Source organism: Pinus tabuliformis, chromosome 5_2 (assembly GCF_031772625.1).
Source record: "Pinus tabuliformis cultivar Carrire ecotype Pingquan chromosome 5_2, CPIR1, whole genome shotgun sequence".
NCBI lineage: Eukaryota > Viridiplantae > Streptophyta > Pinopsida > Pinales > Pinaceae > Pinus > Pinus tabuliformis.
The window spans coordinates 298118565-298131687 of record NC_142306.1 but is presented as its reverse complement, the minus strand read 5'-3'; the positions used below and the strand labels follow the sequence as shown (position 1 = coordinate 298131687).

Below are 13123 nucleotides of genomic sequence, written 5' to 3'. Positions count from 1 at the left end.
TGTTTCTGGTTAATAAAAGAAGACTTTGGGGTCCATATCTTGCTGGTGTTACTCTCTTGAAATGCTGTGAGATTGTTTAATTTTCTGCATATTTTCTTTTCAGCCATTAATAATAGCTTTTTTGTAGAGTATTGTGGGCACAGGTATCTTGTTCACTTGCTAGGGTTTGAGTGCTGTTAGGGTTTCTGAAGTAATGGCAGGTATCTCCATTACTTCCTGAGATCTAGCAGCATTTTTGCCCTCTTTACTGATGGTTGTTTTGAGCTGTGCAGAAAACCCTTTCTGAAGGAAATTTGTGGGCGTTCGGGGAAGTTCTCGGCTGAACCAGCCAACTCCCGCAAGCATTTTTTGCTGAGCCCAGTTGGATTTGATCCTGGGTCTATCATTCGGTTTTTTTTTTTCTAAGTTGCATGAGAGATTTTCTGAAGTTCTTCACAGTGAAAACCTAAAATTTCTGTTCTTTAAGATATTTTCGTGCTTATTGCTGAATCTGGCTGTTAAGGGGCCAAGTTTGTACATTAGTCAGCTGTTCTAGGGTTTCAAATTTTTTTTTTTTTTGATCTAGGGTTTTAAATTTCTGCTTTTCACAAATTTTTCATTAGGGTTTTGATTTTGGTTTTATGTACATATTTTCTCCTCGGGTGATCTTGTCTTTTTCAGGTTCCAAGGCCATCATCCGTACCCTATTTCGCCAGTAGCCACAGTTTTTCACACTCAGAGGATCAAGTTGCTTGCAGAATCCTTGCTGCTGCACATACGGGCCAGAACTTGCAAAAGTACCCAGCATTCTATTACGTCAGGAAAAGCTCCCTAGGTTGGCATTCGTGTTCCACCGAAGAAGAGGGTGAGATTTCCCCTTGGAAACCTTGGGTGCTAAACATCCCTTGTGACTCAGTTGAACAGCTTGGGCAACAAAGTGTAAAATATCAAATGATAAAAAGTGCTTAATGATGCTGCCTTCCTCTTATTTATAATTGCTTCTCTCTTCCTTCACATGGGCCCCTTCACCAAGCAATTCGAGCCCCCTCCGTAGCCATTCGAATTTCTCCATCAAGGGGTGTGTATTTCATCATGGGGTGGTCCCTACATTTCACTATGTGATTAATCTCCCCTTTGTCTAATGTTTGGTGCCTCCACTACCATACAACATTAATTTAATTAATGTCCACCCGCGTTTCCTAAGTTTGTATCTACAATTTTCCCTATCCATAATTTACAAAAAATGAGGAAGGCACTTAGCATATTTTTATGGGAAGGGATATTACACAAAAAGATTGGTTGCATGGGATTCTAGGTCCTAAGGTTCCCCCAAATGACAAGAAATTAGAAGTCCCTTGGAAAGATAAACGCAAATATTTTATATTTCCCCTTGAAATCAATGCTATTTTTTTCTCTTCAAATCATGTGTAACGAATTGCTTTTAATAAATCTCAATAATTCCTACTTTCCAATTTGTTGCCTTAAAATTAGCTCATGTCATAACTTGTATTGGCAATTTCCACGTGAACTTGATTTGTAGGGCATATTTAGTATTCTGAATCTTGTTGATCAATCTGATTTTAGTATCACAAAACATTTGTTTAGACATTGAACGGGTGTCTGAGTTTCCCCCATTCCTTTCTAATTGTAGTGTTTAAATTTGTTCTACAGCTGGTATCTTTTCTAGTCTTTCCTCGATTTAATAGTTCAGGCAGATTCTTGCTTTTCTGTCATTTATTTTTCTTGGCTATTTTCTTGATGGAGAGATAGAAAAAATGTTTGTGCAACTTTTTGCATTAATCATTATGACTTTTTCCTTTACTTTTCATGATTAATTGAACAATTCCTAATGCTTTTGTAGTCATTGGAGAGATGCCTGCTAGCTGATGTGATTTCTCAAAAGGAAGAAAAGCTGGATACTCTTGGTATGTACGTAATAACACTCATTGCATGATTTTTTTATTATAAGTAGTGTATTTTCATTCTTTGCAGTGCCTATTTAAATAATTGAATTGAAATTGTAAAGCAAATCTATTTGAAAATTTGAGAAATAAGGGGACTTATTGTTTTAAATTATGCGTTAAAGTATTTGTTGTCATCTTGCAGTTTCTGAAAAGGGAGAGAACTTTAGTATGGGACAAAGGCAACTTATTTGTCTTGGTCGGGTTCTTTTAAGAAGGAGTCGTATCCTCATTCTTGATGAGGCAACTGCATCAGTTGATACTCAAACAGATTTATTGTTGCAGAATACAATCAAGACTGAGTTTGCAGACTGTACAGTTATAAGTATTGCACATAGAATACCAACCGTAATGGGCTGTGACAAAGTTGTTGTCTTGGATGCAGGTTAGTACAACTTGTACGATGAGTTTTATGTTTGCTTATATTTTTATTGATATTTCCTTTGTAACAACATAGGTAACATCAAAGTTTTAGTCCAAGACTTAAATTGTTTACAAGAAGTAAATGAATATTTTATGCAGTTAGTGTAGGAAAATATAGAATATGCAAATTGGGGGTGGGTGGTTCATTATGGACTCCAAAGGAAATCAGGAAGTAAAGTGTGCATGGGGAATTGGGATTATGACGAATAATGAAGTATAAGCTCCTCAAAGGTCAGTGGGGGGTTCATTATGGACTCCAAAGGAAATAAGGAAGTAAAGTGTGCATGGGGAATTGGGATTATGACGAATAATGAAGTAGGAGCTCTAGCTCTGCTCAAAGGCATTCTACTTCTTAAAGCTGAAGGGGAAAAGGAAGCATTCATGGTGGGAAACTCATTGACAGTTCTTTAAGAAATTCAATATAAAACTCTTCCTAGATGACCCCTACTAGCTCATCTAGTTAATAGAGTACTTAAAGTGCAATGTTTTGATCAGATTGATATATTTAATGTTCTCTACCATGAAGATTCCTTGGATGGTCATCAAGCAAATTCAGGTGTTGGTTCAAATATTGGGGTTACTAATATAAATAGGGGCTCATCCTTTCACCTACTCCGATAGTGATTATATGGATACAATGGGAGATAGCATTAGTAACTTGTTAAGTGTACCCTTTATGAAACGACAAGCATTTAAGAACTGGCTACATCTCATCACACCTATGCAAAGCATTAAGTTAGGAATTTAATGTGGGTTATTTGGCTGAGACAAGTGCCAGCTTCAGATTTCAAGGGTTTGGTTCATTTGGGTTTTTGTTTTGACCACTTCTCTATATTTGGTAGCTTTGCACCTTGGAGGGGGTCCTTATCCCTTGTCTTTGAGTTTGTGTTCCTACATTCTTGAGTACCTTGGTTTCACTTTGCTATTGCCCTGGCTATGTCCTAGTCATGTTCTGGCCTTGTGCTTAGTTAGGAGGATGGCAAGTGTCATTGTAGTGAAGGGTGTCATATCCCTTGCAAATTGGTGGACTTCAAGAGTGGCCTCAAATGATGTATGAAGGATATTGGAGAAGCCCAGTGTGGAGTTGTGAATGCAAGGATCATATGTAGGATATGGAAAGCATAATTGGAGCAAAAACATTAGCAAAACAATATAGCAAGAGATAGTTGTGCTATTGATACAATCAAGCATGTAGTTTATTTTAGGAATTGGCATAAGGAAGTGAAAGTGCTTTTGGGCATCCAACACAATAGAAAGACGGAGATCTCTATTTAGATAGATGTAGTCAAGTAGCTCATGGTAGGTTTCGTGATACATCTTGTCATTCTGAATAGTGTGGTGAACTCTCATTCTTAGGAAGACTCCTGCCATACAATAGAGTTTTCTTGGGTGTCTAGGGACTCTTCCTCCCCCCATATAATAGAACTAGAACAAGGAAATGTCTTTCAAGTTGTTGATGGAATTTAGTAGGAAAACAAGGCCCCAATTGAGGTTGCAATGAAAACACATTGATTACAAGATGCTTAGTGGAGGACAATTATTTGGTATTTTCTTACCTTTATGTCTTAATTTCTTTTCTCAAGTAGTATGTTTGCCACAACAATATGTAAAGTACTATATCTGAAAAGGTATAACAGGGTTCTTTGGATGGTTATCCCTTCTAGGTAGAACTTGGTAAAATTTTACATTTTGAACCTATGGCTCTAGCCTAATTTTGTATTTTGTTCTAGCCACTGGGTTTTGTTGCAATATTTTTTATGCAAACCCTATATATATGTGTGTGTGTGTACATCCAAACAAAAATAATAAACAAATAAGAGTTGCGATAATCATCATACATATGTATGTATGTGTGTGTGTGCGTGCATGCAAACAAAAATAATAAACAAATAAGAGTTGAGATAATCATATGTGTGTGTGTGTGTGTGTGCATGCAAACAAAAATAATAAACAAATAAGAGTTTAGATAATCATCCCCAATGGTTAGCTCAATCAGTGGAGCCATCTTCGCAAGGCATGTTTTTGATAGGGAGTCCATAGGTCGTAGGTTTAAATCTGGTTAAGTCCCTTGAGGTTACCAACCCCTATTGTAGCTAGTAGTTGAGCCATCTTCCATTCAGAGATATTTTGAGGAAGGGGAAGGGATCCCATGAGGTTTTCCACCCATATAGATACGCTACCATTATTAGAAAATATATTTATTCTTGATACATTATTATTGCATCACAAGCTTGCTATGGTTGTTTGATCACTTAACATTAATATTAATATAGTAGACACATGTTGATCACGTACCATTGACATTAAAATTAATATATATGATTGCATAAAACACAATAGTTCACATGCGAATATATGTTTGGGCTTGTTATTTGGTCCTCCAACACACCCCTTCAAATGAGAGCCCTAGTAAGTTGATAAAGCTCTTGACATTTGATGTGCATGTCTTTGTCTTCAAGATCATTAACCGTATCAAAAAAATCATTGTCTTTGAATGCTTGCTGTCTTTTATTGGAATCCCTCACTAGAAGATAGATGCAATTGTGAAACTTCATCCTTGATCTAAAACCAAGTATCGCAACCATTTTCAAACACTTCCTCTTGAACTCTTCCCATAAAGTAAGGATGAAAATAAGTCATTGATCCAACTCCTATGCAAGTACACCTAACTACAGTTGCATATGCCTAGTGGTCAAGACCACAAGTTGGAAAATTGTAGGAACCTCAATCTCTCATGATCAACTACATTTGACAACATGAAATATTTGGAAGTTCCTTAGACATACCCAAAATAGATAGGTAACCTATCACATAAATTTGAACCATTCTAAATAGTATAGACTATCAATAGGAATGCCCAATTGTCATCTACAAAATTTTGTCTTTGAATAGGCATAATTTCTACAAACTGGAAATTATCATGCCAATGTAAGTTCTTCAAATTCCTTTGAGTTCTATGTCCATAATTAGATTATAATCCTTACGTGTCAACCAATATAATTTATCTCAAGACTCTAAAAATCAACTTTCATTTTTCTCATTTTATTAAGACAACTTCAAAGAAATTTCTCCATAATAGAAACAACTTTTTGTTCTCTTAGGGGAGTATCCATAATAACCTATCCTATCAGGTTGTTACAAAAAAATATTGCATCGACAAAAGTTTAAAGTCCCAATGATCAAGGTGTTAGTTTTGTGTCACTCAAGAAGGCTACCCACTATCACATCAGTAGCTCTTCCTCTATCTATTATTGGCTCTTCTCCAAATCAAGGGGGGATTTCCTAATGATAGGAATATCATGATTATCAAGGCTACAGAGTGGGAGCCCAAGGTAGACAACAAATACTAAGCCTTGATAAAAAAAAGTTGTTGTAGTAATGGTGTGTGGTAGTGGAAATGGAAAAGGGGGTATGAAAAGGAAACGAGGGTAACAATCAAATGAGATGACATAAGATTGGTTCCTATAAATCTAAGGGATAATAGAGTCATGAAACATTGAATGAATGAAATAACTATTATGTTACAATCAACTACTTTGAGGTAGGCTATATGGCCAAGGGATTTAATTTTCCATATTCAACATCATGGATGAAACAACTTATTTGATGCATTCATCACTTGGTGTGTACTTAAGGTAAAAGGAACTAGTTTGATACAATTCACCCCAAAATGTTTTTTGAAAAAAGCTATAGAATCAAGTCTTGGAGGGCTAAGGGTTCCACTCATCTATACAAATGTGAAGGAGTTGTTTTATGGCTGAAATGTAGTTCCAAATATGCAACTTAGTTTGATAGAAAATGGAAAACAAGTGCAGAAGTAAAACAAAAGATAAACAAGAGGGAGAACCTCCTCACATTGCATATTCCAAAATGAATATTGAGTTCAAGATCTATTCTTTCTTTGAAGTCTCTTCTTGTTAGATATGAACACCATTTCTTAACTGCATGTAGTATGACCAACATTTCTTTTTTAGAGATGGATCTCAGTAAGTTATTTCCTTTAAGTTTTCTACTTTGAAAGGAAAGGAGCCTTCCTTCTTGCATCAAAACTGCACGAATGCCATGGCCTTGTAGCCCACCAAAAGTGGGGTACCCCTTTGGAGAGCTTTCTTTCCGATGTATCTTCCTTTAACCGACAACAACAACCCTAGACAACCACTTGATAGGTTTGATGTTCTATTTTATCTCCGCCGCTTGAGCTAGCCATTATGTACCCTTGCTCATCTATCAAGATCATATGTTTGAAGGTGGGCCATCAATTCCTAAAGGTATGATTTTTCATTATGTAATTGGGTATTTATGCTTCCTTCTCTTGGGCACACTTGGGTATGGATTACTAGATGAGTTGGAAGGAGGAAGGGTTTTGACTGTATTCTTGTTCTCTTACCTTAACTTGGGGTTAATCTTCAACCCTGGTCCCATGGGATATCCCCTACTAGCCTATAGATTTAGGATGGGTGCTACTTGGCAAACCCCGATTCTGGTAGCGTGGTCCGGTTTCCCATTCCGTATTTTTCACTCCCCTCTGCACATTACATGACCCATTTCACCATATTACCTCTCTAGGTCCGCATGACCATTGGGTCGGGTCCACATATCTGGGTCGGGCATGGAGCGATGCCCTGAAGGTTGATTTAGCTAAAACAAAAAAGATATAAAAGCATAATATGGCCACCTACAAAAGGAAAAATACCATAAAATGTAAAAGATGGTTGGGGCAATAAATTTAACATGTGGGAAAAAGTCAAGAATGAGCTCTACCCCTTATCACTATGGCCATCACCTTGGTTCCTAGGGGCCCTATGAGTGCCCCTTACATCATTAAGGAACCCATGTATGTCCCAACCCCTCCTAGGCGATGATCTGGCCCACACTAAGGGGTTTATCACTACTCTATCATACACATCATGCTCTCATCTCTTGAAGCCTCAAGCAGTAAAATAAAAGAAAAATCAATAAAAGGCAAAAGGCAAATGAAGAAGGGTGGAAAAACAATGGTTGGGGTAACTCACGTACCACGATTGTTTCCTCCTACATTCATACACCCAGATATGTGGACATCCTTCACCATTAGCACCCTTGAGCCCATGGCATTTGGCCTTGAGACCTCTATGTCCCCATCCACCTCATCATTATCCACATGACACCTACCACTTGAAGGATGTACCTTGGATGTGTCCTTCCCTTTAGGGGTTGGGAAAAACTAATAGGGTTGTTTAATAGCCACTCCTACCTAGGGAGGTAACACCATTACATGTTCAAAACCCCAAATTTGGAAGGAAAACCCACTACGAAGCCTCATTTCTGCCCTTGATTCAACAAGCTTAATTACTCAATTGCACTAATGAATTATATTGTTTAAAGGTGAGGAGATGCATTGGATCTTATACGGGATCACAAGTGGGTTTTCATCTTGGAATTGGCCTCCCTATATGGGATTCAAGGCCTCTACAGGATTATGATAGAATTTGTCGGGTGAGCGTTGAGAGCCATGGGCCTCCATTCATGCAGAGCATTGATTTCTACACCATGGGATTCTTTTTTGGTTTCTGGTAGCATTAAATGTGCTCTAAGTCTCAAATTTTGCAGGGAGGCTTAGGCACATGTATTCCAAAGAACCCAGAAAGTGTTTTGGGAAATTCCACCAAGAAATAGTTTTATTAAAATAATTATTTTTAATAGGACCCTAAGTCTAAAATTAGGAAATTAAAATAATTATTTTTAATAGGACCCTAAGTCTAAACTTAGGAAATTAAAATAATTAAAGGGTATTAATATAAACTGTGGGTGTAACTTCTAGAAGAAGACGAGGATCAAGCAGAAATGATCTTAGCCATTGATTAGCTTCTAATCTGGGCCATTGAATGTCAACAAGGAGATTATTTAAGGAGGCTTGAGGGTCACTTGGGAGAACACACACAATGAGTTCAGAATTTCGATTTTCTGAAGTAGAGCAGCAGCTGAGAGATTTTCGACAGTGAGATTTTGCAGTGAGGGGCAGGGATAGTTGGGTTGGAGTATCTTCTCCAGGACCTAGGATCAACTATAGAGAGGCAGAGAGACACCAGGAGGAGGCATCACAGATCTAGGAAGGGCTGATTTTGGGCCAAAAGGGCCCATGCAGAGCTGACGCAAAGCCAAAAGGGCTCATGCAGAAGTAGCGTAGTCTTCTAGTGCAGAAATCCGAAATCTACCGGGGATCTAAGATTTTTGAGTCGGTAGGGTTGGAAACTACTCCAAAGGGCAGAGGTTTCCCAGTTGGGCTAACACATGACCAATGCAAAGATAGCCAGGGACAGTTGGTTTAGCTGCTGGAACAACCGAAATTGTCGGGTAGGGTGCGGTAATCTCACTAAGTTTTTTCTGCCAATTTATTCTCTTTGTAACTAGATTGTCGGAAGGGCATCCAGAGTTGTATTTAGAAACTACTGCTTAATAATATAAATCCCTCAGAGTTGTTGCACCAGTTTTCCCACATTGGGTTTTTCCAAGGACATTTGTCCAAAACATACTGTGTCACTTGTGCATCTTTCTCTATTTGTTCTATTCTTGTTTTTGGCAAATTAATTAATTAACTCCAGGCTGCAGTGTGTTAGCTTCAATATTTGTTGTAGGAAACAATAAATAATTTGTTTGAGTATTTAACATATAGGAGAAGTTTAATCAGTTGCTGCAGTAGGTGATTCGGGTGGGATTCTCGAATTTTCACATGGTATCAGAGCTAGTGTAGGAGAACCTAGAAGAACAATTCCAGAGAACCCAACGCTCAATAGAAAAGGAGGTCGAAAAAGCTACATGAGGCAGTAGTTCAAATCCCCAGAGGGGTTTGCGTAGTCCTAGTCGAAGAGCTGAATTTCGAGGTAGTCTCTCTCTGAGTGAGTCGAAAGAGAGAAGGACTACTAGATCGAGATCTTGCTATGGCAGAGGGAGCAACGTTGAAGCTGGTGGGATGTAGTCTTTTTTGCAGGCTGTTTTGTTGGGCAGAAAGACATCAGAAGAGAAGGAAGAAGCATGGTCGAGGGAATTTCTTCCTTAGAGGACTTCCAGACAAGAAGTTTGAATTATCGCTTGCTGAGAAGCAGTGGAGAGGGGTAGATCTACAGGCTCCAGAAGGGAGTGCGTAGGCTAGTCCAGTGTTACGCATAGGAGAGAGGGAGCAATTTGACATTTTTTGGCAGAAATGGAAGCCACATCTCTAGGAGGGAGGTGGGGTAATCTAGATTTGTAGTTTGAAAGACATACAGATGGGCAGGATCCTTGAGGAGCCTACCTCTCAGATCAATTCCTTACTATGGGAGCCCAAATCAGAAGTAGCAGAATCCACCAGTGTCAGTTGGTGCAGAGGAGTGATAGTTGCAGTGGTTAGGAGCGCCAACGACTAAGTAGTGCAAAGCTAGAGTTGGCAGTGGTGCAATTGGCATAGAGAAAAGGTTAGCAGCAGCATAGAGGCTTCAGAGGGTCAGCGCAAAAACTAGCAGCAGCGAGATGCATCATACTGAATGTTGATTTGGGATAGCATCAGATGTGCTCTAGCCATGAAAATTGGTCGTGAGGCTAAAGCACATGAGATCTCCAAGACCCATAAATGGTTTGGGCAGATTCTACCCAGTTGAGGAGATATTAAAATAATTAATATTTTTAATGGAGTTCCTAAGTCTAAACTTAGGAAAAATAAAATATTAATGGGTATTAATATAAAACTGGGTTAGAAGGTTCTAAAGGACATGGATCAAGCCAAATCTAATCTTAGTTGTTGATTAGAGATGTAATCTTGGCCGTTGAAGACTCAACAGAAAAAGTATAAGAGGAGGCTTGAGGGTCAGTTGGAGAATACACCAGAGTGATCAGTCATTCGATTTTCTAGAGTGGGGTTTGCTAAGAGAAATCGAATCAGTGATCAGAGTTGCAGCGAGGGGCAGTGAGTATGAGGCAGAGATAGTGCCAAAAGACTAGCGCAGAAGTAGAGAGGTAGACACAGAGCCAGAGGGAGCCATGCAGAGGCTAGCAGGGACTGCGCAGAGGCCAAAAGGGCTTGCGTCATCCACGCAGAGGCTACAGGAGTGACATAGAGAGCCAGAGAGGTTGCGTAGAGCCTCAGAAAGCTGACACAGAGGGTTTCAGGCTGACGCAGAGGCCAGGAGGGTTGACGCAGTGCTTCAGATTGTGTTGGAGAGTGTTTCGTGGGGCAGACTTCCAAAATATCACTTCTGAAGAGAGGTATTACTGCCAGATTATTTATCTCTATCGGGTGAGCCAGTTTGGCACCCAGTGTACTCAGAAAAGCTGCTTAATAATAAAAACCCTTCGAACGCTGCACCGGTTTTCCTAAGTTGGGTTTTTTCGGGGACGATTGTCCAAAAATAATGGTATCACTTGTGTGTTTGTTCATTTATTTCATTTGTTGATCTGTAGATGGTTGAGACTGTATTGTGTTTATTTCAGTGTTTATATGGTTAAATAACTTGTTAGTAATTAAACAAGTAGGCGAAATAAACCAGAGAATACAGATAAAATTTCTAACGGGTAGTATTTAGAAATCTCAACATGGTATCAGAGCGTTGCAGATCACAGGAGAGCTGAAGGTGCCAGCTAAATCAAAGAATTTGTAGCAGAAACAACGATCCCGAGTGACAAAAGTTGTTCCTAGGCAGAAAGCAGCAGAGAAGGGTTGATGTAGAGGGCCTGCGTCATCAGTTCGAGCGAGAGAGAGGCCAGCGCAGAGGCAGAAGAAGGCGGAAGGGGCTCACGAAGAGCCACGCAGAGACTAGGAGGGTTGATGCAGTTGGCTAAGGGAGAAAATCAGCCTTCGTAGGATTGCACAGAGCCTAGAGGCTCAATCCTTCAATTGTTGGGGCATAGGAAGTTGTGGGCAGATTGTAGGGAGTGAAGTTGGTGGGGTGTTGTTGCTGCCAAGACAGAACAGTGCCTAACGAGGCAAAACCAAGCTAGAGGATGTCCCTACTGATGCGGATTTCTAGCTAAGAAATCCATATTAGTGTTGCAGGTGCATAGGAGATTGGAGAGGTGCGATTTGACGGTTGGTAGAGAACTTCTAGGAGGGAAGTAGCAACTCAGAGGGAGTCGAAGACAGAACTTCCAGGAGGGAAGTAGAGACTCAGAGGAGTTGAAAAGAAGAGCAGAGAGATGGCCATGAATGGACTGAGGGATCAGGACAAGCTGGATGGGGCGTCTAACTTTGTCATCTCTAAGGCCAGGATCTTGTCCGTTCTAGATAGACATCGCATCAAGGCCTTCACCTTGAGAATCGTGGCTATCCCAGTCGACCCAACTGACAATGAAAGGTATGAGGATGTGATGGCCAAGGAGAAATAAATAATCCTTGATGGAATCAAGGATCATGTGGTCCATCATATTGTTGAGAAGGAGACCGCGAAGGAAATGTGGTATACCTTCAAGACATTGTATGAAGGCACTTCTGTGCAGAGGAAGATGCTACTAGAGAATGAGTTGCAGTCATACCAGATGCAGAAGGGGGAGTAGGTAGATCACTTCCTCAGCAGGTTGCAGGAGATTCGGGATTAGCAGACTTCCATAGGGGCCATGCCAAATCAGGAGTTGATGGTTAGGACCTCCCTAAACGCAGTCTTTGAGGAGTGGGAGACATTCGTCCAAAGCATTATAGGTAGAGAGAATCTTCCAGATTGGGAAGAATTGTGGGAAACTCTTCGCCAAGAAGAGATTAGATGACTGGCCAAGACGAGAAGTAGTAGCAAAGGAGCCCGAATCAAGAAAGAGGAGGAAGAGGATGCAACTCTAGCATCTGCGGGGAAGTAGGAGAAGAGGAAGAAAAAGGACCTCTCCAAGATAAAGTGTTTCAACTATGGGGAACTGGGGCATTATGCGAAGTAGTGTCTGAGGAAGAAGAATAAGGGAGAGGCGTCTAATTCCAAGGCAACACCAGCAAAGGTGGAAAAGGAGGTAGAGGAGGATGACGATTGTGCCATGAGTTCTCATGTACCTCTAGAGAAGAGGTGGGGAGACATCGAGTTGTGGTCAGGAGGACTACAAGCGATGAGGGGCGGGATCTTTGAGGTACCCAAACTCTTGGATCATACTTGGCTACGGGAGCCCCGAAGTGAGAGTAGCAGGATGGCAGATGTCCGTAGAAGCAGATGCGGATGAAGCGACAGAGAGTGCTAGAGTGCAGTAGTCCCAGGCAGCAAAGAGAGTTTGCAGTAGTGCGAGAGGCACAAAATAGGTTGCAATAGTGTAGGATGACACAGAGAGGTTTGCAGTGGTGTGAGAGGCAGCAGAGGGAGCACAAGATAGCAAAGAGAGAGCTTCAGCATCAGGAGGGTTTCTAGCCTAACAAGGATGTCAGTAGTTGGGTGGATCAGTTACTTACTTCTCAGTAACTGAGTTGCAGTGCAGTAGCAATAGCAGTAGCGTGATGCAACATGATGAGAGAGAATTGCAGTGTAGATACAGTGTTGGGAGAAAGGACCAGCAACAGCACGGATGTAGAGGGAGCTGCCATACAGAGGTAGCAATGGCAGTGGTAGAGCCATGGGCAGCAGTACAGGATGCAGCAGTGCAAAGGATGTTGGGCGGGGAGGCCTAGCATCAATAGAGGTAGCGATGCCGTATAATCAAGGTGATGCTCAATGTGGAGTATTACCAAGGCACACTCCTCGCTAAGAGGGAGTGTTGATTTGGGGTAGCATCAGATGTTCTCTAGCCATGAAAATTGGTGGAGAGGCTAAAACACATGAGATCTCCAAGACCTAGAAATGGTTTGG

The 13123-nt window shown here is 40.5% G+C and overlaps 1 protein-coding gene across 5 annotated transcripts in view; it reads left to right on the top strand.

Annotated features, from left to right (window-relative positions):
* Window positions 1-13123, top strand: part of LOC149158730 (putative ABC transporter C family member 15) — a 289427-nt gene that overhangs the window by 215268 nt on the left and 61036 nt on the right. For all 5 annotated transcript variants that reach the window (XM_089436298.1, XM_089436294.1, XM_089436297.1 and 2 more), the window contains 2 exons: window positions 1841-1904; window positions 2086-2325. In XM_089436298.1, coding sequence (XP_089292424.1) covers window positions 1841-1904; window positions 2086-2325 — 304 coding nt within the window. The remainder of the gene's footprint in view (window positions 1-1840; window positions 1905-2085; window positions 2326-13123) is intronic.